Source organism: Cucurbita pepo, chromosome 14 (genome assembly GCF_057944985.1).
Source record: "Cucurbita pepo subsp. pepo isolate OVF chromosome 14, ASM5794498v1, whole genome shotgun sequence".
NCBI classification, from domain to species: domain Eukaryota; kingdom Viridiplantae; phylum Streptophyta; class Magnoliopsida; order Cucurbitales; family Cucurbitaceae; genus Cucurbita; species Cucurbita pepo.
In genome coordinates this window covers 3,214,382-3,242,155 of record NC_141811.1, presented here as the reverse complement: position 1 = coordinate 3,242,155, position 27,774 = coordinate 3,214,382, and the positions used below count along the sequence as shown (strand labels likewise).

At 37.0% G+C, this 27,774-nt stretch overlaps 4 protein-coding genes across 10 annotated transcripts; 2 read left to right on the top strand and 2 right to left on the bottom strand.

Annotated features, from left to right (window-relative positions):
• The first annotated feature begins 2,050 nt into the window (after positions 1–2,050).
• LOC111810364 (receptor-like protein EIX2) lies at positions 2,051–5,223 on the top strand. The gene has a single exon (XM_087117422.1). The coding sequence runs from the start codon at positions 2,141–2,143 to the stop codon at positions 5,117–5,119; it is 2,979 nt and encodes a 992-aa protein (XP_086973548.1). The 5' UTR covers positions 2,051–2,140; the 3' UTR covers positions 5,120–5,223.
• A 1,462-nt stretch (positions 5,224–6,685) lies between these two features.
• LOC111810884 (Tudor/PWWP/MBT superfamily protein) lies at positions 6,686–11,770 on the bottom strand. Of its 2 annotated transcripts, XM_023697707.2 has the most exons (5): positions 11,218–11,770; positions 11,051–11,098; positions 9,312–9,901; positions 8,941–9,210; positions 6,686–8,422 (listed from the first exon to the last, which is right to left on the bottom strand). In XM_023697707.2, the coding sequence occupies exons 1-5, from the start codon at positions 11,397–11,399 to the stop codon at positions 7,194–7,196; spliced, it is 2,319 nt and encodes a 772-aa protein (XP_023553475.2). In that variant the 5' UTR covers positions 11,400–11,770; the 3' UTR covers positions 6,686–7,193. The 2 variants fall into 2 exon arrangements, with proteins under 2 accessions (XP_023553475.2, XP_023553476.2); XM_023697708.2 differs by lacking the exon at positions 11,051–11,098 and having other exon boundaries at positions 11,218–11,769.
• Positions 11,771–12,229: 459 nt separating this feature from the next.
• Positions 12,230–16,825, top strand: LOC111810890 (serine/threonine-protein phosphatase 4 regulatory subunit-like protein). Of its 5 annotated transcripts, none has more exons than XM_023697717.2 (8): positions 12,230–12,366; positions 13,391–13,509; positions 13,978–14,058; positions 14,539–14,587; positions 14,737–14,830; positions 15,119–15,171; positions 15,549–15,611; positions 16,116–16,825. In XM_023697717.2, exons 2-8 carry the CDS (start codon positions 13,412–13,414, stop codon positions 16,389–16,391), a joined length of 714 nt encoding a protein of 237 aa, XP_023553485.2. In that variant the 5' UTR covers positions 12,230–12,366; positions 13,391–13,411; the 3' UTR covers positions 16,392–16,825. The 5 variants fall into 5 exon arrangements, with proteins under 5 accessions (XP_023553485.2, XP_023553486.2, XP_023553488.2 ...); XM_023697718.2 differs by having other exon boundaries at positions 13,388–13,509; XM_023697720.2 differs by lacking the exon at positions 12,230–12,366 and adding an exon at positions 12,389–12,565.
• A 236-nt stretch (positions 16,826–17,061) lies between these two features.
• LOC111810883 (uncharacterized) lies at positions 17,062–27,607 on the bottom strand. Of its 2 annotated transcripts, none has more exons than XM_023697705.2 (18): positions 27,007–27,607; positions 26,459–26,517; positions 26,254–26,385; positions 25,245–25,385; positions 24,830–24,886; positions 24,075–24,169; positions 23,598–23,730; positions 23,143–23,319; positions 22,215–22,405; positions 22,055–22,121; positions 21,240–21,373; positions 20,829–20,895; positions 19,368–19,430; positions 19,046–19,284; positions 18,839–18,968; positions 18,416–18,508; positions 18,052–18,237; positions 17,062–17,820 (listed from the first exon to the last, which is right to left on the bottom strand). In XM_023697705.2, exons 1-18 carry the CDS (start codon positions 27,371–27,373, stop codon positions 17,524–17,526), a joined length of 2,628 nt encoding a protein of 875 aa, XP_023553473.2. In that variant the 5' UTR covers positions 27,374–27,607; the 3' UTR covers positions 17,062–17,523. The 2 variants fall into 2 exon arrangements, with proteins under 2 accessions (XP_023553473.2, XP_023553474.2); XM_023697706.2 differs by having other exon boundaries at positions 26,254–26,389; positions 27,007–27,088.
• Between the last annotated feature and the right edge of the window lie 167 nt (positions 27,608–27,774).

The window sequence follows — 27,774 nt, the reverse complement described above, 5'->3', positions numbered from 1 at the left end:
CTTTTGGATTTCCCCTCAAGCTTTTAAAACACGTCTGCTAGGTATAGGTTTCCACACTCTTATAAGGAATCTTTCGTTCTCCTCTCTAATCGATGTGGGATCTCACGGAAAGCCTCTTGTTGTCAATCTTCTTCGTGGACATACACCTCTCATCTTCCCAACGCTCCATCCATGATTTCAACATCTACTGTATCTTCCTCTAACAGAGGTTGGATGCCGAGTTGGTAAGCTCAACCACTGCAATATCAACCAAAGTAGAAGAATGGTAAATTTTCATTCATTGGGAAACCTCCAACTACATGATTGTGAGAGACATTGATGCTTCTTAGCTAAACCCAAGCCATTCACTTCCTCCCCACCTGCAATCTATTTTTTGGGCCCTGGTATAGTAAACTTGACAAGTTGCCTATCAGTTAACCAAGTGGACGTTGGACAAATTTGATTGATCTAATTTGCTATTACTAGGGATATAGTGTGGGCAAATCTGGTTCTTCAATTTGAGCAAGTAACTTTTTTTCACCACACGCTCCCTCCTGGTTAATTATTCCTTTCTTAAATATTTGGTTTGTGGTTATGCTAATATCACCACTTTCCTATGTGAGATCGTTATGCTATAGTAGATGTCTGCTATCCTCAGTCTTTCATCTTTCAATCGCTCGATGTTTATCATATTCTTCTAAATGTATCTTTTTCCTTTTCTATCGTCCTCTCTCTACCATATAGAGTTCGGAATAGGAAAGAGATAAGAATGTTTTTGAATTGATACTCATTCAGATACGGTTCTTTTTGGGTTTTTCCTTTCAAGTTTGCCCTCAAGGTTTGTGGGTTTTTCGTTTTGGGCTTCCCATTACATTAGGGAAAAGTTTTTAATCTTATAAGCAATGTTTTGTTCTCCTCTCCACCCGGGATCTCACACTCAGACCAAACAAAAGGGATCTCACACCCAGACCAAACAAAGACCAAAATCCATTAGATTGATTCAACCATAAACAATCGAAAAGAAAAAAAAAACTTCCCAGAAAATTCCCACCAATAATTTCCATATAAAAGTCTGAAACTTAAATATCGAAAACAGTCCGAAGTAGAAGAAGCCATGTGGGGACTGGTTCCTTTATTTTTTGGTCCCTTCAAATACCCCTTGTGTTGACAGTTGAGGAGTGTGTGCATTGACCAAGTCTCAAGTCTTCTTTAACAGCCAAAACTTTACGAAATTCACCAACTTTCGTTTTTGTTTCATCTTTATATCAAGTTTAAAATTATCATTTACAAACCCATGAATCCAAATCAGCTCATTGATCAAGTTTCGTTTTTTGATATGGTGTGTTCGTCTCTTCTTAATAAGAAATGAATCCAAGAACAAGAGAAATTTTAATAATTTAATTTTTCTTTAATTTGTCCATCTAATTAGAACCGAAATAATATAGAGATTTAAAATGTGAAATTATCCTTAGCCTCGTCCAATTGGAAGATTTTCTCATCCCATTTCTACCTCCTATTTCATTTTCCATTCCAATAAATTTATTCATTTATTCTCATCCGAATCAAGGTAAAAAAAATATTTTCAAGTTCGTGAAATTGGGTTCCCCACAAGAATTAATTTCTGGTTGGTGGGTATCAAATTTTCCACGAGAATTTTTTGCCCCATTGCGTGGGATCAAATTTTCCACAATAATTTTTTTTCGTTCGTGGAGATCGGGTTATCCAAGTCATTTAATGATGGGATAACAAAATAAAATAAAAGTTTAATACGTCACAAAGAAAAATCTGTTTGGGTAGAAGTTATTTTCATGTTTTTGGATATTTCTAAGTCAACTCGTCAAAAAGAAAAAGAATTTTAATAAATTCTTAGAAAAATAATAGTACACACATATATATACCTATCACTCCAGCTGATTTCTTTTTTTTTTTTTTTTTTTTTTTTTTTTTTTTTTTTTTTTTTTTTGAAGTCATTGAAATTACTATTTGGGACTGAATTAGAGCTAATAACCAATCAAATTAGGTTTGCTGAAGTGTCTATAAAATAATACTTGTTCGACAAGGCATACTCCAAGGCATACTCCAAGGCATACTCCAAGGCATACTCCAAGGCATACTCCAAGGCATACTCCAAGGCATACTCCAAGGCATACTCCAAAGCAACATGGTTGAAAATTTTCTTTTGCTTCTAATGCTCTTCATTGGAACAAACATTCTCAGCAGCTCTGGAAATCCATCCGAAGTTCTTTGCATTGAAAGTGAGAGAGATGCGCTTTTGAGATTCAAGAAAGAGCTTGTAGATCCTTTGAATCGTCTCTGGTCGTGGGATGTTGAACAAGATTGCTGCAAATGGGTTGGCATCAGGTGTGACAACTCGACCGGGTATGTCAAAGAGCTCATACTTGCAAATAATGAATTCTTGGAAGCTTACCAATTAAAGGGAAATGTAATCGACTCTATCTTGAATTTGAAGTACATAACTCACCTTGATCTTAGTAACAATGATTTTGGAGGGGTACGAATTCCAAGCTTTTTAGGATCAATGGTGAGTTTGCGTTATCTTAACCTCTCAAATGCACGCTTTAATGGATTGATACCTCATGAACTGGGAAATCTATCAAACTTGAACCATCTTGATTTGGGAGATTACTACGGAGAGCTATATACTGAAAATCTTGGATGGCTTCATGGTTTGCCTTCTTTATTGAAGCTAGATTTGAGCTATACAAACCTTAGTAAGGCATTTTCCTGGTTATTAGACATTAATAAGCTTCCCTCACTTCAAGAATTACATTTGTCGGGTTGTGAACTCGTTGATTTTGCTCCGCTAGATCATCTCAATTTCACTTCTCTATCAGTTCTTGACATTTCGAGGAACAACTTCATGTCTTTCCTACCCAAATGGATATCAAATCTCAGTAGTCTTGTTTCACTTGATCTAAGTTATAATCATTTTCAAGATCCAATTTCATGTGCTCTTCAAAACATGTCAGCCCTTTCATATCTCGACCTATCATTCTCTGGTTTCAATTCTTCAACCATACCCAGTTGTCTCTACACTCTCCACAATCTTCAATATTTGACTCTTAGTTTTCTTGGCTTAAATGGGGGAATCTCAGATGATATTGCTAACCTAACAAATCTTGTTTCGATCGACCTTTCAGTGAACGAACTGGATGGAAGCATATCAAGATTGATAGGAAACCTTTGCAACTTGGAAGAAATCAATCTTTCAAGCAATAAACTTACTGGCAATATATCAGAAATCTTTGAGGGCTTCTCTGATTGTTTCATGGATAGTTTGATTTCATTGGATTTGTCAAATAATAAAATTTCAGGTCATTTGATTGATAAAATTGCAAAACTAAAAAAGTTGTCAGTCCTTGACCTCACTCGAAACTCGATCACTGGTCCTATTCCGGAGTCCATAGGAAATTTATCTTCATTAACCACGCTAAACCTTCACTACAATGAACTAAGTGGAACTCTTCCAAAGAGTATGGGATTCCTATCAAGTCTGCAAGTACTTACAGTATCTCATAATCACTTGGAAGGCACTGTATCGGAGGATCACTTTGCAAATCTAGCAAATCTAGAGATTTTGGAAATGGATGATAATAATTTCACATTGAATTTTGCAACAGAATGGATTCCTCCTTTTAATCTTTCTGTAGTAAGGCTGAGATCTTGCATCCTACGCCCCCAATTCCCCAAATGGCTCAAATCGCAAAAAAAGTTAAGTTGGGTTGATCTCTCTAATGCTAAACTTTCAGACACCATTCCAGATTGGTTTTGGAGCTTGTCTTCACAGTTTGGTGGCTTGAATCTCTCTCACAACCAACTCTCTGGTACACTTCCTCATATTCTTTTCACAGGTGATATGATACGGATGGACCTTCGCTCCAATCTTCTCCATGGTTCATTGCCTCCTGTAGTATCATCAAACATTGCAGTGCTTGATCTTTCAAACAATTTCTTCTCTGGAAGCATTACCCATTTCCTATGCAGTTCTCAGATCCAATTGATGACTATTCTTCATCTTGATAACAATCTTTTATCAGGAAACATTCCAGACTGCTGGGAGAATTGGGAATCACTACAAGTTCTAAGCTTGGACAACAATAATTTGTCTGGAATGATACCAACCTCCATGGGGTCTCTAACCATATTAAAATCCTTGCATTTACGAAACAACAGCCTTTCCGGAGTGATTCCTCAGGCTCTACAGAGTTGCTTGGAGTTGGGAGCTTTAGATATCAGTCTAAATGCCTTCCACGGAAAAATACCAGCATGGATTGGGACGAGCCTATTGGAACTAATGACTCTCAACCTTCGGTCTAATGAGTTAAGTGGTGTAATCCCGAAGGAACTTTGTGATCTTTCAGATCTTCAAATCATGGACATCAGCAATAACAACTTAAGTGGGTCTATACCTCATTGTTTTCGCAATTTTACGTCCATGGCTACCAAGAGGGACCTATTAGTAGGTGGTAATCTTATCTCTAGCAATAACTCCGGTTCCACGTTTTTCGAGAATGCATATGTGAGTACTAAAGGAAGCGAGCACAATTATGATACCATCTTGTCACTCATGACTAGCATCGACCTCTCTAACAACAGCTTATCCGGAGAAATCCCTGAAGAAATCACCAACCTCTTTGCATTGAGGTCTCTCAATCTCTCAGGAAACCATCTAAGAGGAACCATACCAGACAGAATCGGAGGCATGAAGGATTTGGAGTCTCTTGATCTCTCAAGGAACCAACTCTGGGGACGAATACCACCGTCCATGTCCGAGTTAACGTTCCTAGATTACTTGAATTTGTCTTACAATAACTTGTCGGGTCCAATTCCGACAGGCACTCAGCTCCAAAGGTTTACTCAGTTTAGCTTTATTGGCAATGAGCTGTGTGGAGATCCATTAAACAAGAGCTGCGGAATGGAGGGTGTGACCCCAAAATTTGGGAATGAAAATGGAAAAGAAAGTGAGGGAGGAAGTATTATTGATGAGTGGTTTTATCTGAGTTTGGGAATTGGGTTTGTGTTTGGGTTTTGGGGGATTTGGGGTCCATTGTTACTCAGTAAGGCTTGGAGAGTAAAGTACTTTAGGTACTTAGCTTCTGTATGCCACAAACTCACATAGCTGAGCAATGTGCTTCTTCTTGTTCTGTTTTGTACTTTACAACACATGTCATCAAGCTTCCAAATGCCCTGAAACTCAATGGAAAAAATGCATTTTGCGCTTAAGCCAAAGATGAGAAATCGGTAAACCGAGACTCCAACAAAAAAATTTATAACACAACTCAACGGGTTAAAGCGTATGGCCTCAACTAAGAGGTCAAATTCCCACTCTCACTTGTTTCTGCTATCTGTTTATTAGTTGTTGTTGTCTAAAAATTATGCAGATCTTTACTGATGCTAGTTAGTACGTTTTGTTTTGGTGCTTCGGATCCTGTCTCGAAGACAGGTCCGAGCACTAATGTTTGATTTCCTTTCATTGTCGTTGGTGAGTAGATTTGCATTGCCGGACATACGAAGCCTTTTGATTGTAGTAAATTCCCGAAGTGTAATAAGCATGTGGAAAAGAATAAACATGACACCAAAAACAAAGAACGTTAATGTAACAAGAGAAATCTTTGGCTCCATGTCCTTTATCTTATAGCCGATTCAACCGCCCAAAGGATGTTTATACTACAAAATTTATGTTTAGAAATTGAAACTATATGTTTATGATGATTTCTTTTTAGCTTTGTCCCCACATATATAGTTGATTCTTTTCTCGTCACATCATGTTAAATTATTATCTTTTAGACTAATCAATTCCAACAACTCAAGCTTACCATTAGCGGATGTTGTTCATTTTGACTTGTTATATATCGTCGTCAGCCTCATGATTTTAAAACGCGTCTTTAGTTACGCAGTGGAACTTGTACTAACCTAAATACCACCTTTTTGGGCTTTCCCTTTTGGGCTTCCTTTCAAAGTTTTCAGGCTTTCCCTTCCGAGTTTACCTATTATACAATCCCACATCGGTTGGAGAGGGGAATGAAACATTCCTCATACGGGTGTAGAAACGTATCTTTAGTAGACGCATTTTAAAACTGTGATGCTAACGACGATACGGGCTAAAACAGACAATATCTACTAGTAGTGAGCTTGGGTTGTTACAAATGATATCAGAGCCAGACAACGGGCCATGGGTGGACGTTAAGCCCTCAAGAAGGTGGATTATGAGATCCCACATCGGTTGGAGAGAGGAGCAAAACATTTCTTATAAAGGTGTGGAAACCTCTCTCTAGTAAATGCGTTTTAAAACTATGAAGCTTACAACGATACGTAATGAGCCGAAGCGGACAATATCTACTAGTAGTGAGCTTACACAGTTGCATCAACATGGACAATTTATTTGCTATCTTATAATTCTGACCACTTATTAATCTAGTTGAGAAGATTATCAAAATGATTCGTAATCAAGTTTGAGCAAAATTTGAATTTCTTCTTCATGATTTACTCCTTGAAGTTCAAGCTTGGCGGTCACTCATTTGGAATCTCTGCTCTATCTGAAAGCAAGGACAATGGATGCCAGCCATTGTTTTGTCAGGGATCGAGCATTATGCAAGTGAATTGGGACGGGACGATATCTAGAACTCAGAGTTATCAATGTCAATAAAAAGTAAAAAAATAAGGGAGAGAGAGAGAGAGAGAGAGAGAAGGAAATGAGAATAGAATTAGAATTAGATAATAGATGTTCATACAAACATTCTCAAGCAATTGGTGAATGTAAAAGGAACACAAACTAAAAACATGCCTGTATTGTAATCATACAAAGAAGAACAAAGAAAAAAGGCGAAGGGCCAGAGTCATTTACAAATGAAGTGGCCCTTGGAAACAGCTAAATAAAGATTTACAGTGAATTCAGTCTCCAGATTTCTTGTGGACTTGTGAAGCTGAACTTCTATACAAGGTAAAACAGACAGATCAAAGAACTATCTTGTATTGAACAAAAAATATACATTCTCCTATATAAATCCCACAATTAACAACTTAAAAGAATACGGTCCCCTAATTACTACTTATTACAGCTAATATAGGCCATCATGTTCAACTTCATCCTCTCAAGAATCAGGGCTGGCAATATCCACTACCAATTTGCAAGCACCAGGGGATATACATTTATTTGGGGCTGTCATGAGTATACACTACAAGTGAGTAACTTGTCAAGGATCTGTATTAGAATTATTATTATTTAACAACAATACCACGTTATTAGTGGTGGTGGCTTTGGAGGGTGGCCTATTGATCTTCTCTAATAATCTACTGAACACTAATTTTACAGGTATGCATGCTACAGTTGGTGGCCCAGATGATTCTGGTTTCATCAATCCATTCATTTGACAAGTTACACTATCATGTATTGCCATGTTACTATGGTTCTGCTCAACGCCTATTGAAGACAAAGTTCTAGTCTTAGTCTTCTGGTTATTAGATGATATGCTTACTTTCTTTACCATCTTTCTTGGGAGCCTTCTCTCATGAGAAGAAGAAGAAGCTCGGGGAATGTGTGGTTGGCCCCTCCCCTGCCCCGCGCCTGCCTTATGACTGTTGACCCCGGTTTTCACTCTTTTGCACCTTGTTTTCCTTTCTTGATCACCAAAAGGAGAGTCATAGCCAGCTTCTTCACCATCCAGTACTGTTGGCAGATGAGGGCGAGGGATGCGAACGTTTGCTGTCCTCCTTGCCGTCCTCCAAGCTGGTTGAAGTGCTGTGCTTCCATCATTTTCACTGGGTCCGTTGCCTAGACCATCAGAAAGAAGCGTTTCAGAAAACCCGTCTTCGAGCGTTTCAATTTGAATTGGATGCCCGATTATAGCCTGCCCATTTAACTTGCTCATGAGTGATACTATAGGAACAGGCTCTTTCTGGTAACTTGCATGGACCTTCAGATCAACATCTATTAGTATAGTTCTTGTCCTCCCACCAAAATGATGACGGATACCATACAAGGGATTTTTGACATCCCAATATCCTTTCAAAGCAGGCTGACCTTCCCAGTCAGGCATATAGTTTCTGGCAAGATACTGATCTTTTGAAACTCTTTTTGAGGCCAAATAATATTCCTCTTCCAATGCATCAGCATCTCCCTCCATGCTATCATCAAAATAATAATTCTTGTTATTAAGTCTTGTCTTCCCATGTACCCATAGGTGGCTTGATGGTTCGTCGTCTACTCCGACAGGCCTCTTAGAAAGATTACGAACATTCCTTTTCCCCTTCAATTGCCACTTAGACACTGCTTCGTTAGTAGACACGGGTTCATGATGATACAGGTGAGACATGTCACCAGAATGCACAGAATCATCAGGCTCCTCGCTGCTCATATTTACATGCTCTTGTGCGTCCGTTCTTTCAAATGTACTCGGCTCCTTTTCTGGAGGCAAAGTGGAATCTGAAAAAACCAAATATATATGGAATAAATTAACCAACCAATAGGAACACTATACTAACTGCAAACTAATCCTACAGTTGAGAGATCTAACAATCTACAGCTCAAGGAAGGTTAACTTGTGTTTTTCATTTGCAGTAATAAGTTAAGATTGCAACCAAAGGAATGAAAGAAGGGAAAGAAAAAAAACTCGCATCCAGAACACCGAATTAGTAAGTAATTCAAAATTTTCCATTTCTACCCTTACCAAGAACAATACCTCAACCAAACAAATGCTAGAAGCAAAATATACAGCGACTTTGTATATTGTACCTCAGTCATTGGAGGTGTGAAAGACCAAAATATTTAATAGGTGCCTTTAGGTGGTATAGATCGTTTTAAGAAAAAATGAGACGATACTATTCATATTAGGATAAGCACTCGAGTAAAATACATCATTGAAATCTGTAGCACACAAATTAGTAGAATGATATCCACACGAGAAACATCCATCCATATATGATATACATATACATAATTACCCGAAAGTGCAGCCGTGTCATTATCCACGTCCTGATCTGACCTGGAAGAATCAGAATCAGTCTCTGAGTCAGAAGAATCATTTTCATATGAACCAGAAGCATTTTCTTCAACCAGGGAATCAGGCCGAGAAGGCATAACCCGGGTTCCTGAATGGGGTGTTGACATCTCAACCTGACCTAGAGAAGGTTCTCTGTATTCCAATGAATCACTAGAATCAGCTGGAAGATACATACACTTGCTCCTCTTCACACGATCAATTTGCTGCATCCCTAAAGAAGAAAACACATGATGCAGTCAATCTAGCTGTGGCAGTCTACTTTGAGACCGTTCTGACATCGCTATCAATTCAATATATTAAAATTTAGCTTACCGTTTGCATCGCTATCATTTCCAATGCTACAAACACCATCACGAGGAGCCAAAGCATTGGTATCAGTTGCAAGCATTTCAGAACCATTTGAGACAACAGAAGAAGATGGAACCTTTCTTTTTGAAGGAGTAATTCTGAGCCCAAAGTCCTGCAAGCCTCTCATTCTCGGCCTTGCTTCAGAATGGTCATCCTCACCACTAAGTTGAGCTCCTTCACTTGCTTTATGACATGGATCCGTAATTTTACTGTCATAATTTACATCTACTATCTTAGAAAATTGATGTGATTCAGAATGCCCATCGTTCATATCGTCAGTTCCTATATGTTCTGAAGAAAGTATTTCCTTCTTTGCAGTGACACCGGATGATTCAATAGTCATTTGATCAGAACATAAATTAAGTTTTCCTTGCTTCTTCAGTAGCTCCTTCTCAAGTTCAAGAGCATGAAGGATGGCATCCTCCCTACGTGCATATTTCTCTCTTTTCTTTATTGGCATTCCTTGCGAGGACTCTGCCCTTTCAATACAATCATCAAACTCACCACATCGGAATGGCTTTACACGCTTGGACTTCTCTAAATTGTACCAATCCCTGAAAAGTAGATGAAGATTATGTACTAATGATAACAATAATTTTATTAGAATTAAAAAATAAATAGTAAAAATAATAAATAAACAATAAAAAAGAGAAGAGATGCACAAAAGCTACGTATGCAACTTTCTTGCTTATAAATGATATTGAACCCAATAAATTACCAAACGTGTGATCGGAAATCTATTTAACGGGATGAAACAGCAAAGGGATTTCCTAGATTAGAACCAGGTTTGGCTACAGTAGGTGAGGAGTAGTAACAGAACAATCTATCCATAAAAAAAAGCCAATCTTCAAACTCTCTATCCTGTAGATTCTTTCTTAAATCGAGAACCAATCTAAGTAATTAGAATCCCAAAATCCTCAGCCACCAATTTACCGTTCAAGCGATAGCATAAAGGCTCAGACAAAGGACTAAAAGAGGAGAATTTGGCAGCCACTGATCTTCCCAAATCCTGGAGCCAGACCTTGGCTCCTTTCCTCTAAACTGAAGGCCAAATTTATTTTTCCTAAATTTCTGCACTTGGCTATAGCAGACCAAGGGGCTCTGGAAAGCTACCCAGAGGGACACTTATAGCATTCCAACCCAACCAGTCCACCCTATGGATGCCAGCAACAAAAACTTTGGGCCATATTGCTGTTACTGGATTCTTCGCTTCAATCTTATGAAACACTTGTTTTCTAGGCACAAATGTTGATTGGCATGAACTTATTTGAAAAGAGGAAAACCTATCAGTGGCTATTTGGTGTGTGCACTCATTGAGCTATCTGGTTGGAAAGAAACCGCCTAACTAAGATGACAATGTTCCCTTGGCACAGAAATTAAATATAACGAACTTCATAGGGATTGAAAGCTTGAATTTCAAGACTTCATGAAATGCTAAATCCTAATTCCTACTAAGAACAAGCAACTAAGTTTTTACACCATCTTCTCGCACAAGGATAGATGTCTTTCACCAACACAATTGACTACAGCTTAGCCTCCGCAAACTGAGACAAGCATACAACTTATTCACAACCTTTCTGGCATACTTTTCTTCTTACTTTCCAATTTACCATAGCAAATAATGAGATGATATAGTCAGATCTTGGATACTAAGGCATGAGGTTCTATCCCTAAATATGCATTTCCGTCATCTAAAACTCAACTTGTTATTGGACGCATTGGATATTTCCCAGCTTTCTTCAGTATTCAAACTTCAAACAAAGAAACAGAGGTAAGCCAGTATAGGTGAAGACATAAACCATTGAAACAGAGGAAGCTCACTAAACAACAAGTAGAGAATTCAAACATCGTAAGGAGGATCCTAACTTACACACTGGCATCTTCTCTTCCAAGGAGCTTGACTGGAGTTCCAGATCGAGGTGATGTAAGGTGCGAAGATGAAAGCTCGTCGGAACCCAGGATTTTACCGGGCCACCATGAACCATTCCTCCTTCGGACCCACACGATCGATCCCACAGCATAATCAACCGCACCAGATCCAGGACTCCCCATTCTCTGTCCAACTTTTTCTCTCTCTTCACCTATCTAAGCCCCTTTCTCTCACCCCCCCAACCCCCTAGCTTCAGTAAAACAACACGCAATATCAGGTCAACCTCCGGCGAAGAAGAGTGAGGTTCGGAGAATGATCCGACACTGCGCGGAGATGGAGGATCCGCAGAGATCGATGCGGGTTATGATTAGGGTTTCCATTCAGATTTGGGGATTTTTCATTTCTAGGGTTCCTGATTAAAAAAATCCCCCTCTACGTATCTCTTTCTACCAATTCAATCGAAAGTTTCAGATCCTTCAAGACTCCGTTTTCTCTATCTAGAACTGGTTCTTCATACACTCTCATGCGTAATTAGATGAAGAATCAGAAAGAAAACTCTCAGGAACCGATGATTCGGGTCTGATACGATCGGGTCGGGTCGATCAGTCGGGCCAACGTGTCTTGAACGTGAATTCGATGAAAATGATGAAATAACGATTACCGGATTTGGATGTACGTGTAAATGAGTCAACGTCGAATTTTATTATTATTATTTTTTAAACCATTTTATCTTATTGTCGTTTTAGGCCCTTAATTTTAATCAAATTACCGTTTACCCCCTTCAGTTAATCTCTTGTAAATTTTTAAATTACTTGGGCCATTTTCAAATTTGAAGAAGTTGAGGGGCCGTTGATTTTCAATTATGTACAAAATTTATTATTTAATTTTAAATATTAAATTAAATAATAATTAGATTTTAATATTGTATTATTTAATTTCTATTAATTAATTTAAATTAATTATATAATGTATTAAATTTTAAATTAATTTATATTTCTGTCTATGAAAAAAGTTTGGCCCAATTTTTGGCGGCATCGGGCCTGGGCCTTAAATCGCCTCACCGGAGACTTGCTCTCATTTGCTTCCCCAGTCGGTCCGAGCGTCTCGGCTGTAGCTCGCTTCAGTTGAGATCATCTTCAAGCTCACTAGGTAAGTTCCGTCGCTTGCTTGATTCTGTCTGGTCACTATGTAAAGGAATTAGAAATAATTGAAATGCTGCTTTAACGAATTATCTTTTCCTTGTTTGCTGCTGAATCGGTGCCCCTTTATTTTAGCTGTATACTGTACGATGATGGCGATGTTATGAATAGTGTTTGCTTTGGGCTTATTTTGTTAGTGAAGTGAAGTTGTAAGCTTCAAGGAACTGGCGTCTTTTTTATTTCGATTTTGTTTCTATATTTGTGTTTGGGTTTAGTCAGTTGTATTGAAGTGATGATATTATGGTCCAAGTTAAGTTTTAGAGATCTGGCGTCTAAGTTCTTCCATAATCTAATTTTTGAGGCCTGAGTTCCTATAGAATTAGTCTATCATCTATTTCATTTTCTTCTAGATCAGATTAATGCTTCATGTTTGGTTTAGCGAATTCTTACTTCTAAAAACGGGATAATAGTTGTGTTAGATGCTAGAACTGATTTCCATCGATTAAAATTGCAAAAAATAGGGAATAGATAAGATATGTACCCATTCAAGAAAAGAGCTCGCTAAAGAAGCTCCTTTCGGCATTTGTAAATAGTTAGGGGAAAAAAACGTAAATGGTGGTGGTCATCCAGTGCTTTGAAAGACTGTGGCTCTCTCTTTATTCTTTGGTGGGTTTGGTATTGGAAGAATTTAAAAGAGAAATGAGTTTTGTTATCAAAATGGCTTCTACGCTTACCAATTATGTCTCTGTTTCCTTCTTTGCTTTCATTGATAGTCCTTTGTTCTTGATGTATATAATTGGTGCCCTCGGGATTAATTGGAATTGCGTTTCATTTGTTCTGGCAGGCTTCTTTTTATTTAGCTTTTTTCGGTTTCGTTGGGGTCCCCCTTTGCAGTGTTATTTATCCTCTCTGTACTTCCATATTTCTGTATGGAAGTCTTACTATAATTATGACTTTTTTTTTTAAACTATGCTTTAGTAGTCACTATGCCAATGGAACTGCAATATTTATATCATTGGTTACATCGTAAGCAGGTGGAAAGTAGACATCGCTAGATGGAGGTGCCACTAAATGAAGATTCAGAGCTCCCAGCTTCTGCCAATTCCGTTCGTCAACAACTGGATAATGTTCTCCCTGATACCATAAATGGCGGGTATATAAGCACATCATTTCTCTTATTTCCTGTAATTTTATTTTTGGTTCACGATGTTAGTTTGTGATCTTGTTTTCTTATATTTTTGTAGTAGCTTCTTCCAAATCGCATAGAATACTTGTTACTCTGTTTGTGAATTTACAACTGCAATGAAGTTTCAAATTGCATGTTTTTACTTGGCTTATGTTTGCACGGCTGTAATGGGACAGGTATGGGTTACATTCAAATGGCTAGAATTCCATTTCATTTTCCAAGAACACCTTTAGCAACTCATAAAAAGTGATCTCTTTCTGCCTTCCGACTTTTTGTTCTTTGATTAACTTTTTGTAGAGAGGATGATAGAGTATGGTTTTTTTGAGGATCCTTAACTTTTAAGATGAGCATTTCATGTCCAGCTGTTCTGGCTTGTTTATCCAGTGAGTTATATATATTGTGTTGTAAAAGTATTTTTGTACCTGTAATTTCCAGAACCATGGAGCAGAAGCAAGAAATCACTGAGGTAGAAGTAAGAGGGACACTAGAAGCGATTGCATCCGCAGGGAAATTCTGGTATCTTTCTTCTCCACCTAATTTCTGTTGATGTAGGTATGAATATGAAGACGCTATATCAAAAATCTGATACAGTTCAGACTTTGGAAGTGTATGAATTTATACAACAGAATCTAAAGCACTTCGATATGTTGAATGCTTACCAAGTGCAATTTAAATAGGGAGGCCAAGGGGTTCATTGGTTGAATTCTGCTAGACTAGGTTTGTGGGAGGTTATTTTTTTTAAAGAATAGGAGAATTGTTGTTCATGAAAAAACCCTTAAAATTGGAAGAATAAATCTATTGTAACACTGTAATTTGTCCCCTTATAGAAACTTTAATTGGAGGTTTCTTTAGTATGCTCTTTTGGATGTAGGTCTACCCATGGAACTTATGGCACACAATCAGCTACATAAAATATGAACTGTGTGGATCAGTTTAAAGTTTTCTTTTTGTTATGAACTTACAATATATATGTGTGTACGTACTTTATGTTCTCAGGCATGATTGGGAGAAATTGAAGAGCATGCTTTCCTTTCAACTGAAGCAGGTATGGGGAGGTACGCATGAATGCATTTCTTGTGACTTTTAGCAGTGGATGTTTTAAAGTTCTTGCATAGGGGGCATGCATATCATATTTGATGTATCCAGTTTTTTAGTGAAAATTTTGACTCTTTTTTTTCTTGCCTGCCTCTGAAGGTGCTGTCAGAATATCCTGAAGCTAAAGCGTCTGGTGAACAACAAAGTACTTTAGGAGAAACCTTCCCGGAACTGGTAAAGCGGCTGGATGAAGGTTTGTGAGCTTCTCCACTTCCTATTGTTTACTGTAGATTTATTTGAAAAACCAAGTTCGGGCAGTAAACTACACTTTGAATCATTCAAGTGGTCATGCATTTTTGGAGTCACCTATCTAGTGTATAAAATATACTACCGGTCCTTTTACTACAAATTCCAGTCGAACAGTTGTCCTAGTAATTTGAGATTACAAAAAGCTCTCCGGATTGATCTCAATAAAAGAAAGTTTCCTTTATGAGCCAGACGTAATTAAGATTTTTTTTTTTTTTTTTTTTTTTTTTTGCAGCACTTCTTAGCTTCATTGATGGTCCTCCATTTACCCTTCAGAGGATTTGTGAGGTGATTATCCATATTCACTACAATGCAATTTCTTCCTATAAATTTTCATTTTTACTTTTTCGTTTATTAATTGTCAGTGAGACTGCAAATAATTGCTTTAAAGAATGCCATTGTTACCAACCTTAGCACTCTTGTACATCTTATTTGTTAGTTCTTGTTATTCAAACATTACAAAATCTTTTGCCAAATATCGATTTGAAGCGACCATATCTTAATTTTTTTTTCCCCTTCCCCACTGGTCCTAATAATTTCAAAGACAGAAAAAGTTACAGTTAGAGCTCATATTAGCATGACAAGAATTCGTATTAAATTGATTTAGCAAAATTATGATATTCATGATTGTTTAAATATGTTCTCCAAAATTGATGACAAAACAGATCCTATTAGATGCACGTAGCATTTATCCCAATCTCTCAAAGCTTGCGCTTGCTCTGGAAAAGGTATGATGGAGTTTTCTTGATATTCTGTGTTTTATTTATTTTTATTTTTTTTTATGGACTCGTTTTGTATTTTATTTGGCATATCTGAATGCTGCCTGGTTTTTCTTCCTTTTTTCATTGTTCATTTAAAAATTCTCATTTGTGGCCCCTCATTGAACTGTTTATATGTAGTGTTTTATCTTCAAAGGTGATACTTATTTGTTGGTTCACTATTAATGTAAACTAAATTTCTAATTTTATAAAGGGGAAATATTATGGAAAATCTTTTTTGGGAGCTTTGTTTGGGTTGATTCTCTTTTATATTTAGGTCTTTTTCTTCCTCATGTATCTAACTTGTGCTTCTCCATTTCATCCACTTTTCTTTCCTTGTAAAAGGAACGGAAGTATTATGATATTCTAATTTGTATTTAAATGTTGGTCGCATTATTATTCAATCATAACCGTTCATATCTTGATAGGTAATGCTTAATATCATGTCTAATTATTCTAACTTTACGTTTATAGAATCTTTTGGTGACATCCATGCTTGCCATCAGTTCTGACCCACGTTTACCGTCCTCCGACTCAAAGCCAAACGAGTTAGAAGAGCCAGAGATAGCTGTGGAAGAACAAAAGCATTTCTCCAATGCAGTTGAAAACGGAATTGAACCTATAGCTGGAGACAGGGATGAAGTAATGGCAGAGGTTGAAGAGGCCGATATGAATGATGGTATGACGATGGACATGGAAGCCTTAGTTGGATCATCTGAAACAAATTCTGCTGCGAACAATAATTCTTAGCCTTCATGACGCACCTTAAGCTGGCTGCTGTAGTTCTGCTAATCTCTTTTGGGGAAGAGCCATGGCTGGTACAACATAGATCGTTCATTCCAATATTGAAGAACTATAATTGTATTCATAGTTCTTCAATATGTCAATTTCTTCATTCCAATGTAATTCAGCAGGGATGGTTATTTTACACTCGGGGAGTTTTGGCGGTTGGGTACGACACAGATCGCTGGTACATGGAATTAGCCAACAATTATGAGCTACTGTTTTTGCTTGGATGTTTTCTTGATTAAATATGAGTGACAACCGATGTTCTTGGCCTCTAAACTTTTGATATGGCACACCCCATTGGCCAATGTAAATGGTTTGCCCTCTTTGCAACTGTTGATTCCTTCTGATTTATCTAGCGGATGCAGGATAGTATGAACATTTTCATATGGTCTTTAGATTTCTTGTGATGTTTACATTTCTAGCTCAGTTTTCAAAAGATTTTTAGAACTACCACCATTACAATTTTTGCATATTGCACGTTCTGGTCACGGACTTCCGTGACCTTCCAGCACTGAGTAGGCATCAGCCTTCCATACATGGTCTTACGACTTTATAGGTCGTTTATATTAGATTAAACATTCAGGTTATTCAGGTTATGCAGGTGAAACCTGAAGCATAAATACAAAATATATGAAAAAGAAATTACTCGACCTGCAGGTGGAAGATTAAACTCTCACCTGTTTGACAATCATTTATATTCATTCATATCATTCACAGTTCAAAAAGCAATGTCGAATTCTATGTGATAAATACATCACAGTATAAGCACTTGAAACTTTTAACATTCTTTTTTAGGCACCTGAAGTTCCAATGAACCATTTGCAATAACCAAGCTCCACTCGCTTGCTTATTGAAGAGGCCGTTGAGTATGCAGTGCGGCTCCTGTTGCTTTCAAAGCTGAAAGCCTTTCGTTTTCATGGCTTCTATAAATTTGCAGCCAAAGGTAGAGTATCAGGGGAAGTTCACCAATGATGAAATTGTTCGAACTATTCCTGCTGTAAATCACAACTAATATTCACACATCAACCGGCAATGCACTAGACCACAACTTGATCTCCCCCCCATTGGCCTAACTGTACAATTGAAGAACTATTTACACTCTCACTTCAACTACATCTCCATCTTTCAGTTCAGTACTGGGTAAGACTGGCAGACCATTAATCAAGACCAACCTCCCCTCGGATCCAACCCTTCTAGCGGCGTCCGCGGCGGTGCTACCAGATCTTAACCTCATTATCTCTCCGAGGGGCCAGCAAACAATTACCACTTCCTCGAGCGCGAAGGAGCTTCGACAAACATAATATTCTCCTCCGTGTTTTGCTTGTCGGAGATTACTAGCTTCACAAAGTAGTTGCTCCTCCCATTGAAGCATTGTCCTTAGAAAATGTACCTGAATTAAGTTCTAAACATTATATCACTACCCGTCAATACTTCCATATGTAATCACAATTTTATGAAAATTTAATTTTTCTTTCTGTTCATGCAGTTGTAAGGTGGGTGGATGTTGCAAAAATAGGATTCTGTGATTAAATTACATGATGTACTTTGCAGATCTTTCAAAAGGTTTTCCAAACAGGTATATGACAGTAAAAATGGTTTTGACTAGTGATTAGAACAAAACCTTTGTATTGATGCTAGCGTCCGGGGAAATTGATGCGACTGAGACTGAACTTGTCCGAGACGAAGTAGAGTCAATCTGTTTGCCCTCAGAAATGGCAGACATTATAGCCCAATATTCGGATTCTTCCCTTTCTGTAAAATCAATGACCTGAATGAAGGTTGGAAGTAGCCGACCAAATTGATCTTGCTGCATGAGAAGGCAGAAACCAATCATTATGAACTAGTCAAAGCAGTGTCTAACAAAACCGGTAAAGTAACATATTAGATTCTCATGATCCAAGTTTTGACTTTCTGTGCTGGAATAGCAGCAGCAATCAGATGAAAGCTGATATCAGAAGTAAAAACCCATAAATCTTAATGCATACCTTATGGTAAATACCATCCCGACAGAGCGTATACCGCTCTAGACAAGTACACCAATCCCCATGACCTGGTTCACACCACCATTCATCAGATACCTGGAAATGAATCAGCAGCAGCACTGGAACAAATCTCAATCTGAATAAAAATTTTGAGAAAAGAATTCCACACAGGATTGAACATTTTATGGTGTGCTTTAAGTTGAGTGTAAAGTGGACCATTAGATCAACAGTTTATAGTGTGCTTGTATTTGAATCTGGTCGGTCTTGCTTTCAGTTCATATTACATTCAGACGTTTAATACTCCTCCGACCAAATCATCATAAAAGTTCCCAGAAATATTATTTTCCTGATCAAACTTTAGTTGCGGCTCACGAACTTCTCCCCATTATTATGTTCTGAATTATCTGGAAAGTCAAGGAACCAAACCTTTTTGTATAACCTAGCATAAGCCTCCCAACGCTTTATTTGGAACGTAGATCTTCGGTCAGCCACCGCTTCAGAAGCTCCAAGTCCAAAGCTCACAGCAACAAGCAGTTCCCTTCCGTCCTCATCCACTCTGCAAATACATTATCAGATGTAAACGTAACTTATTGAATTGTTTGCTGTAGCATAAAACTAGATTAAGGGGCATACCTAATAATAACAGCAGCAAGCAAGTGGCTTCCTTCCACTCTAAGAACCGGATGGCCAGCTTTCAGAAAACCGTACTTACGAGAATAATCTTCGATGGAATTCTGGAACTCTGAATCGGAGAAACACCGGGATACATCTCTTTCAGATTCATTTTTGCTGCTTGATGACGGGATTTTGTTTCCATTTTCTTTGTAAAGCCAATGTGCAGCAAGCCCATGTTCAGCATATTCATGCATCCTCTAAAAAAGTAAGTAAAAATTAAATGATCAAAATGAAGACTGATAAGAAACTCACAAACTATATCACGAAAGAAGTTTAATACCTGCGTTCTTATTTGAACTTCCAAAGGCGAGTTATCCGGACCTATTACTGCAGTGTGCAGAGACTGAAATAATAAATTGGAAGTTATGCAGAGGCCACGAATAAATCAGGACTACATGTCAGAGTGAAAAAAAAAAATTCTTAAATTATGTGATTTCAATTCATGTGAACCATTATCTACCCACACAGTTGTAAATTATTATTAACAATATGCAGAGAACAAACTTAATATAAACTCTTTACTCTTTTGACCAATTGGAGAAATCTTTTGTAACTCCATTGGTTTGGGCTATACCCTTCATTTGTAAAATTCATACACCCATGAAATTTGATTCTTATCAGAAAAAAAGGGGCAGCTTAATATATTTCAATTCCCAAATTTTAGTAGTTTTTAAATTTATTTTGAGTAACATTTCCTTTGTACATGGTAAAGGGTGCAAAACTAACAGGAATTAAACTCATTCTAGTTTATGCACCATAAGAACTTTTTGTAAATTCCTTCGAGTTTTGGATTGAACCTTTTCTCACTACATTCATCTATGAAATTAATTTCTTATTATAGTAAAAAAAAAAAAAAAAAAGAAAAAAAGAGCAAAGTATAATGTCTAAAAAAGACCTTTATCCTTTTGGATTCTTCCTCGTCCAAATGATTCAAGATATTGGCCTGGTAACTGCTAAAGGGTGGCCACGAGGTAATGAAATAAGGACTTTCAAGATATTGACCTTTATAATTTTTGTAAATTCAAGAATCTTTTATGTCCAATTGAGTTAATCACGAAAGTTTGACCTCTTCCATAATATCTAAGAAAATTGGGACCTGCTCCTTCTTCAATGCTTTTTAAAAATGCATATTCCAAAAGAACTTTGTTTAATAGTGTACTTTGTTGAATCTACTTTAAACACTAAAACATATTGAAATTGCTAAGGTGAGATACAGGCTTTTGTTTGGTAATCAAGCACTAATCATAAGGAAGATGACTTCATTAACAACAAAATAGCATAAACTATCAGCTTGGATTGCATATGGTAGGAGTTGTAATTCGTCATGAAATGGTTTTTTTTTTTTTTTTTTTTTTTTTTTTTTTGGAGAGTAGAATATCTTCAAAAGAAGTTAAAGATTTTACTCCATGACAAGTAAGAGGTCAATGATGCTTATTCCACCTTTTTAAGTCCAAAGAAAAAGCTATAGCAATAGATGTAGAAGGCTCTCCCTAGTATTCTCAAGCTTCTCAAAATGGTAGCAAAAGTCAATAACAGAGTCATTTTTTATTGGAGTGTGTTTTGCTAGGTCTATGAAAAGGTCTGTTCACGGCTGTTCTCTATATGGTTGTCTTTGCTGTTTTTGATTTTTCATTTTCACTCTCTTTGTGAGTTTGTATCCCTTGAACTTCTAATCATTTTTATTATATCAATGAGAAGCTATTTCTTGTTAAGAAGAACAAAAAAGCATAAACATCTTAACCTGGTAACCACTAGGCTTTGGGTTAACAATGTAATCATCAAATTCACCATCAATGGGGGACCATAACCTGCACATTGGAGATTAAATAATACAATGAGGAATTAACAGATCAAAATCAGTGCCATGAAGAAATTGCAGAGTATGTTATTCAACGAAATCGAATAAAGTTCGCATCTTCTGCAAGTGTTTGCTTGATGTATAAACAAGTTTTAACAAATAAGATAAATATATTTCTCAAAATCACAAAGTAAAAAATATGTTAGAAAATAATAACTAACATTTCAGTTCAAGAGGAGCTGCCAACACGAATTTTTCTCATGGTAAAGTCGTTCATCCACACAATATAGAGCTTAAAGGATAGAGGAAACTTCACGTGGTAAATAAGAAGTGATAAGTTTAGTTTCAATTTACTTGTGTACAGTATTGAGAAGGCTGTAACAACACTGAACAGCAGGTCCATGTAGAGTTCCATTCTTGTCTCCAACAACTACCCTTAATGCTCGGGCATCATATACCTTATCGATACTGATATCTTTTCGTTTCATCTGAAGAGTGGAGACACAAAAAGGATTCAATGGTCGAAAGTTAGAACTATGCATAACTACTAGCACTGGCATGAAAAGAGTATATTATGTTTGATTTATTAATACTGTTTGGATTGCTAGTTAGCGACTAAGATGCCAGACCAGTGCTCAATGACAGAAAAATATCGTTGTCTATAGAGTCCAGGACAAAGTCATGAAACGTTCAACATGTACCCAGAGCACATATACCAAACCCTTTCTGAGTCACACATCAGACGGAAAATGAGAAACTAAGTCGGTGATCATGCTCCAACTCGAAATCAGTTCATAGGACGCAGAGAAGAGATGTAATGAGAACCAGAGAGGAGCCAACCAAAACTGCAATTTTAATCCTTTCAACTCAACGACCCGTTACTTAACAACCTACGAAAATTTAAGACAACTTTTCAACATCCAATAAGTTGTCTGAGCTAAACTGGCCTCATATCTAACATTTGGTGAAAATTTAATGCAAAGTCTCTGGGATGAATAATTGAGGATAGAAGACATCCTGCAAGAATAACTTGCCCTGTTCGTTATTCCAGGGAGAATTTTCAAGTGCAATAACAGCACCCATCCTAAAATTGCGCACAATGGGACAATAATCGATTACGATTTAGTCATATCAGTACAATGCTAAACTTCAGACGATTCCATTTTTACCTTGCTGTATATACTATATAAACTCTTTAGTCTGCTGGACAAAGTTACTTCCATCCCTGGAACATAACTGCAAGCATAGGCGGGGAAGCATAATGCACACATGAGCAGCACTATACACACAAATAAAATAGAGATCAGAAAGAGAAAGATGCAGACATACGAGGCCGATATAATCAATTCTTGCTCTAATGCTTCTTCACAAGCCAACAGAGATGCTAAAGCATTCCTAGCATCTTGCACGACTTTTGGCTGTATACAAGTATCTATACTTCTTTGGAGATTATTTAGATAATTTGTCCGTTTTCTTCTGTCTGCCAAGATGTCAAATGGTACTACAGCTTCCAAAAGTTCCTGAAAGTAGAGAATGCAAGGATGAAAATTTTATTAATCTATATTTCTTCAAGAACTACTAAATATATGGCCCAGGCCCCAGCACTTGGGCACAGAGACTATAAAATCTCAACATTACATTTTACGCAGATGTTCCAAGTTTTCTCCTTCAAACGCATACATTTTTTTATGAACAATCAGATTTCAATAAAATAAATGAAAGTACAAAGGAAGACCATATAAAAAGGTCGAACCCACCCATCACAGGACTGCCAAAGAAACAAACCCAAAACAAACTATATAAAGGAGTTTGAGCTCCCAATCCCCCCCCCCCCCCCCCAACACCCCATCCCCCGTGGATACACGAGATACACCACAGCCAGGCAGACTGAGCAAACAGTGATAGACCATTCAAATACCGTCCAAATGCTCAATTTCTAAAATTTAAGCTTGTTAGGTCACAAGCATAAGATTCCCCAGAAAACATAATTTCTCATAGAATTTTTAACATTTAGTTGAATATTGTGGATAACAATTGAAGAAACAAGTGAAAAAAATGATTTTCATTACTTTATGAAACCATGTTGAAGTCATGTACAACAAAGTGAGTAAACAAGAAGGTTGTGAAATAAATAAACTGAAAGAAGTGCCTTCGAAAAGGAAAATGACCATTTTAGCTTAAATTTTTGGTATGAGACATTCTAAAAAAATGTTCATAAAACAAGAAGAAAATTTTATCCTCCATTCAAGATACTTGCCTTCATGTTTGTGGCCTCATCAGTCGTAGTTACTGGCATATTATGGTAACAAGTTGAACTGTCTTTATCCAACAGTGGTAAGTCAGCTCTGGCAGATACTTTCCGAAAGCTTCCAGCTCTGCTGCTAGGCATCCACATGGAAGCTAATTCCGAACGCAACTTCAGGAACATTTGGGGCTGAAAAATGACCAATGAGAAATGAGTCAATTTACAGATAGTAAACACCAGGAGATCCAAGTCTAAACAGTATCGTAAAATTAGACAGCAGTAGAAGAAATGAAAAATCAAATGCGTACTTAAATGATCAATATAAGCAAGTCCTCTCATACTACATTCAGATGTACATATAATTAAATCAATTATTTTTCGTCATAATATTCCTTTTCTAATGAGCTTTCTAGGGAGTCATACATATGTGTGAAAATAAGTTGTGACCCAAAAAGACTAAGATAAACCTGAAGAACTGCAAAACACAAATCTTCCAGTTCGGCTTTCAGTGCCCATAAACCCAATCTAGAAGCGAGTGAGCACCAAATAACCAAGGTCTCCTGTGCAACAGCTTGAGCCTTAGGCAGTGGCAAAGCATAACTGTCAAAAAATGATAATGGAAAATTACTATCTCAAAAAGTTACAATAGCTCAAATGGTCTTGATGAAAATTAGAAAATCTTTTTTCAATCTTCCTTGGTATGCAGCCTAGATTATCCCCCTTCTTTTGTAATTTCTTATCATCTAAAGAAATGTTACTGTCAAATGTTATCTATTTAAAAAGTCATTTTCTCTAGAAAACCAAAAGACAAAGTTGAAAATTTTGAAGAAGATAAGAATTTAGCTTCATGAATTTAAAGGGAAAAGCGAACAAAATAAGGGAGGAAACTAAATCCCACCCATTGTACATAAACGAATTATCAGATCTAAGTGAAGAGTTAGTACATGGTTCTCATGTTGTGAAGACGATCTGCAAGCTTGATGAGCACAACACGTGGATCATCAACCATGCCTAAGAGCATAATTCGCAATTTATTTGCCTAAAATGAATAGTTAAAGCATGAGAAAGATTGACCCAGAAGTCATAGATAGGTGGGTAGAATGAATATCTAAAGAAGGTTGATCATATTATAACGATATAATCAGGTCATTGTGATGGACGAATATTGAACCCATCCATACATATTGATGTCAAATGGAAATTTACTAGTTGACCAAACGTTCTTTTTCAAGGTAGTAATAGTGTGTGCAGTTGTGGAAAAAATAAACATAAGTATATTTACCAACTAATTTTCCCTAAACTTTTTCACGCTCATTAGGTTCAGAAAAATATCTTAGGGTACAACCGAATTTTACATAATGCAATAAAATGCACTTAGAAAAGTACATGGCTAACTGATGAACAAATGCATGCCTTGTTAAAATCTCTGATCCATGGAAAGACATATCCTAAAAGAGATACAAGTTTAACTAAGTTCTAAGCACTACAAACAATAGGAAAACATATTTCCATATAATATTATCTGCATTACATATAATTTAGTGGGGACATACAAAAAGCATCCAAATAAGCTTACACAATGTAATTTAATGCACAAGAAAAAATCTGGACTGTAAAAATTATACTTTATCCATCTTTGAGGAAATTTTCATTCATACCGTTCCAGCATATCTTATTTGGTTAATTTAACAGTCAATACCTCTTCATGATCTAGGGAACCCTGGTTCACGTTTACTCGACGATGTCTACGCAACAACTGCAGAAAGTATATAATATGGTCACATAGTGTTGTTTAAAGCTCGAGGTGCACTAAAGTGAAATAGGCCTCTGGGGCTTAAAGCGCAAGGTGAAGAAATAGGAGTTGTTTTTATTAAGTGCACATGGAAAAGGGTAATTTTTTATATATATATATGAACAATAGTATGATGAATGATAAGATGATAAGTTTTCAAAAATAGAGCTTTTATTCGAGATTGTAACAATATTCGTGCATTTGTTCCTTAAAAATTAGAAAAATTAAAAAATGAAAGTAGAAAAACGCTACGCTCTCATTAATGAAAAATATAACCTAACCTTAATAATCTGTTTCAACCTCAATATTCTGTTCATAATACCTGGTTTATGTAACTCAACCTGGAGACACCAGCCACCAACTTGGTTACTTCATCGCCAAATTCTTCTTCTATGCTGTGCAAATTTTGACATGTATCATCAACTATGTCATGGAGAATCCCAGCCACAACTGTGTCAACTGCCTGTTAGTGTGAACTACTTCAAATTAATAAGACCATGAGAGGAAAAGTTGTCCATTTGCTGTCAGCAGCACAAGAATATTACATGATAAGAAAGAGCAAGCGCGAGAGTGACATGGAATAAAAGATTGTGATAGAACCGAACTTCCCCAAGTACTCGAGGTACTTGGAACCTCTCCTTTCTCGAGTAGACTAACTCAAGCCCTAATCTGACTAAATTATTGTTTGCCTTCATTCCTCCTTCCTCTATTTATACCCAATCTCCACTAACAAGTGCTCAAAAAAAAAAAAAAAAAAAAAAAAAAGCATCCTTAATACCTTATAATATTCACTTATACCCTAATTGCATTCCTATGAGATTGCCTGCTGCACACTATCAGCTAATTTCAAGGGTCCAACAAAGCAATCCACCCAAAAAATCATAAACATAATAAGAAAATAAAGCTACACACTATCAGCTGTACACTATCAGCCAGTTCAGAGACTAAATTAGTATATGTTTCTTCCATCTCTTTCCTTCTTAATTCCATAAATCCTTTCCCATTCAACTTCTGCTCCAAATATAAATATCTGTATGTCACTTTTCTGTTATTTTTCAACAACATATTTAAGATAACTTTAATTCACTTACTATCAATTTTAATTTTTTTAAAAAAATTGTAAAAAAAATGTGTTTTTGCCACTATCCCGAGGAAGTTAAAAAAAATAAAAAAAAACACTTATAAGGAATGCCTCACAGAAACTTCAGCAACTTGTTATACGTAGAAAGATATGGCTTCTGGTATTCTCTCTCTCAAAAAATAACTAATTACAATTCAGACATTCCAACCACAGAAAAGAACCATAATAAATAATGTTATGTTTTACGCACCCTGTTGCCACTAGGTGGAACTAAAGCGGCTAAGATTCTTCCAGTGTGAATGCAATGAGTTAAATAAGGGTCTCCAGTTTTCCGTAACTGCCCATGATGAGCCTTTTTTGCAAATTCAATAGCCTTTTGCACCTGCCTTCATAGATGGAAAACTTGAGAGCAGAACATGACAAAACACAAACTAGCTTTGAGTAAAGTGAAAAACCTTGGCATCTTCAAATATAACAAGTCCAGTTACGTCAACTCCATCCAATACAAGAGAACCTGTACGGGCATATAATTTATGGCAAGAAACAACTTCAGCACAAGGAGGAAAAATGAAAATTAGTTCATGAAAAACAATTAAAAGTTTAGTAACTTTTCAAGCGTATTAACTATATGCATGTTACTAAGAGGTCAGGACCAATTCAAACTTGCTTCCATCATGGTTAACATTTTCACAGTAAGTTTTGAACTCTCTAAGAATTGAGTAGTGTATATTAAATAAGAAAATGTAAGAACTTAACACAACAAAGATTAGTTGCAGTAAAACAAGAGGAAGCAAGGGGAATCACTTCGGAGAAGAATTCAAGAGCATCCTGAATATAAAACCAAAGATACCAGATAGTGGAAGGTTTGATTTTCTAGTCGAGATGTGGACAAAGTCCTACATTAATCAGTACCGACATAAGTTCTAACAACTTGTCCCAATTTCTAAAATGAATATCAACAATAACGATAATAATAAGATAGAATTGGATAAGGAAAAGGGACCTGGTTTCTCCTCCACTTTGGGCCAAAGGAAATCGACTTTGGTAGAGAGACAAGCTCCGGAGGCAATAGCGACGGCCGTAACAGCAACATGCGTGATTGCAGAAGTGACAGCACCATGAACAGATCCAGAGCCGGAGGCCACGGCTGCAGCAGCTGCAATAACATTTCCAGAGGCGATGACGGAGTTGATTGATGCAGTAACAACAGGCAAAGGACGAATTCGGTCAAAAAGGCGTCGGAATTTCACGGAGCGGCCGAGTACCCTCGGCCGGAAAATCGGCGAAAAACAGAAGTAGAACTTTTGAGGGAACATCGCAGTAGTGGAAAAAGTGGCTGTGCTTGCGCTCGGAAGGTGACATGAGCGCATTCTAGCAGATGACTCTCCTTTCAAAGAGAATCCAAAAACTAAAAAAAGCTGTGATCCAGAACCAAAAATGAATCGAGGGGGAAATGGGTTAAATCGTATGTGCGATTTTGTTGTGGAGAAGAGGAGAAATCGATGAACCGCGTTTTCACAATCGGAGTGGGAGAGTGAGTGGTTGGGAAAGTTACAGGGAATCCATGGTTGTAAATACTCCGATTATTCGCTGATATTTTCCCGGGAAAAATTAATGTGGGAAGAAAAGGCAACGGTTAAAGACATGGTGAATGTAAGAATGACGGCGGCCAGGTTCCAAGATTTATGTTGGTTTCACCACTCACCTTATTATGACACGTGGCATGATTAACCTGTACTATGTATTTTAATTAATGAGAAAATTTTCCTTA

Excerpts from the sequence above, each read along its gene's own strand:
- LOC111810364 (XM_087117422.1), top strand. The coding sequence starts at position 2,141 with ATGGTTGAAAATTTTCTTTTGCTTCTAATGCTCTTCATTGGAACAAAC.
- LOC111810884 (XM_023697707.2), bottom strand. The coding sequence starts at position 11,399 with ATGGGGAGTCCTGGATCTGGTGCGGTTGATTATGCTGTGGGATCGATC. Across the intron at positions 9,902-11,050 it reads TCCAATGCGTCCAATAACAA|GGATTGGTACAATTTAGAGA; the intron begins GTTGAGTTTTAG and ends TCTACTTTTCAG. Across the intron at positions 9,211-9,311 it reads AAATGATAGCGATGCAAACG|GGATGCAGCAAATTGATCGT; the intron begins GTAAGCTAAATT and ends TTTCTTCTTTAG.
- LOC111810890 (XM_023697717.2), top strand. The coding sequence starts at position 13,412 with ATGGAGGTGCCACTAAATGAAGATTCAGAGCTCCCAGCTTCTGCCAAT. Across the intron at positions 15,172-15,548 it reads CCCTTCAGAGGATTTGTGAG|ATCCTATTAGATGCACGTAG; the intron begins GTGATTATCCAT and ends ATGACAAAACAG. Across the intron at positions 15,612-16,115 it reads TTGCGCTTGCTCTGGAAAAG|AATCTTTTGGTGACATCCAT; the intron begins GTATGATGGAGT and ends TTACGTTTATAG.
- LOC111810883 (XM_023697705.2), bottom strand. The coding sequence starts at position 27,373 with ATGCGCTCATGTCACCTTCCGAGCGCAAGCACAGCCACTTTTTCCACT. Across the intron at positions 26,518-27,006 it reads CAAAGTGGAGGAGAAACCAG|GTTCTCTTGTATTGGATGGA; the intron begins GTCCCTTTTCCT and ends ATGCCCGTACAG. Across the intron at positions 21,374-22,054 it reads TATATAGTATATACAGCAAG|ATGAAACGAAAAGATATCAG; the intron begins GTAAAAATGGAA and ends TCCACTCTTCAG.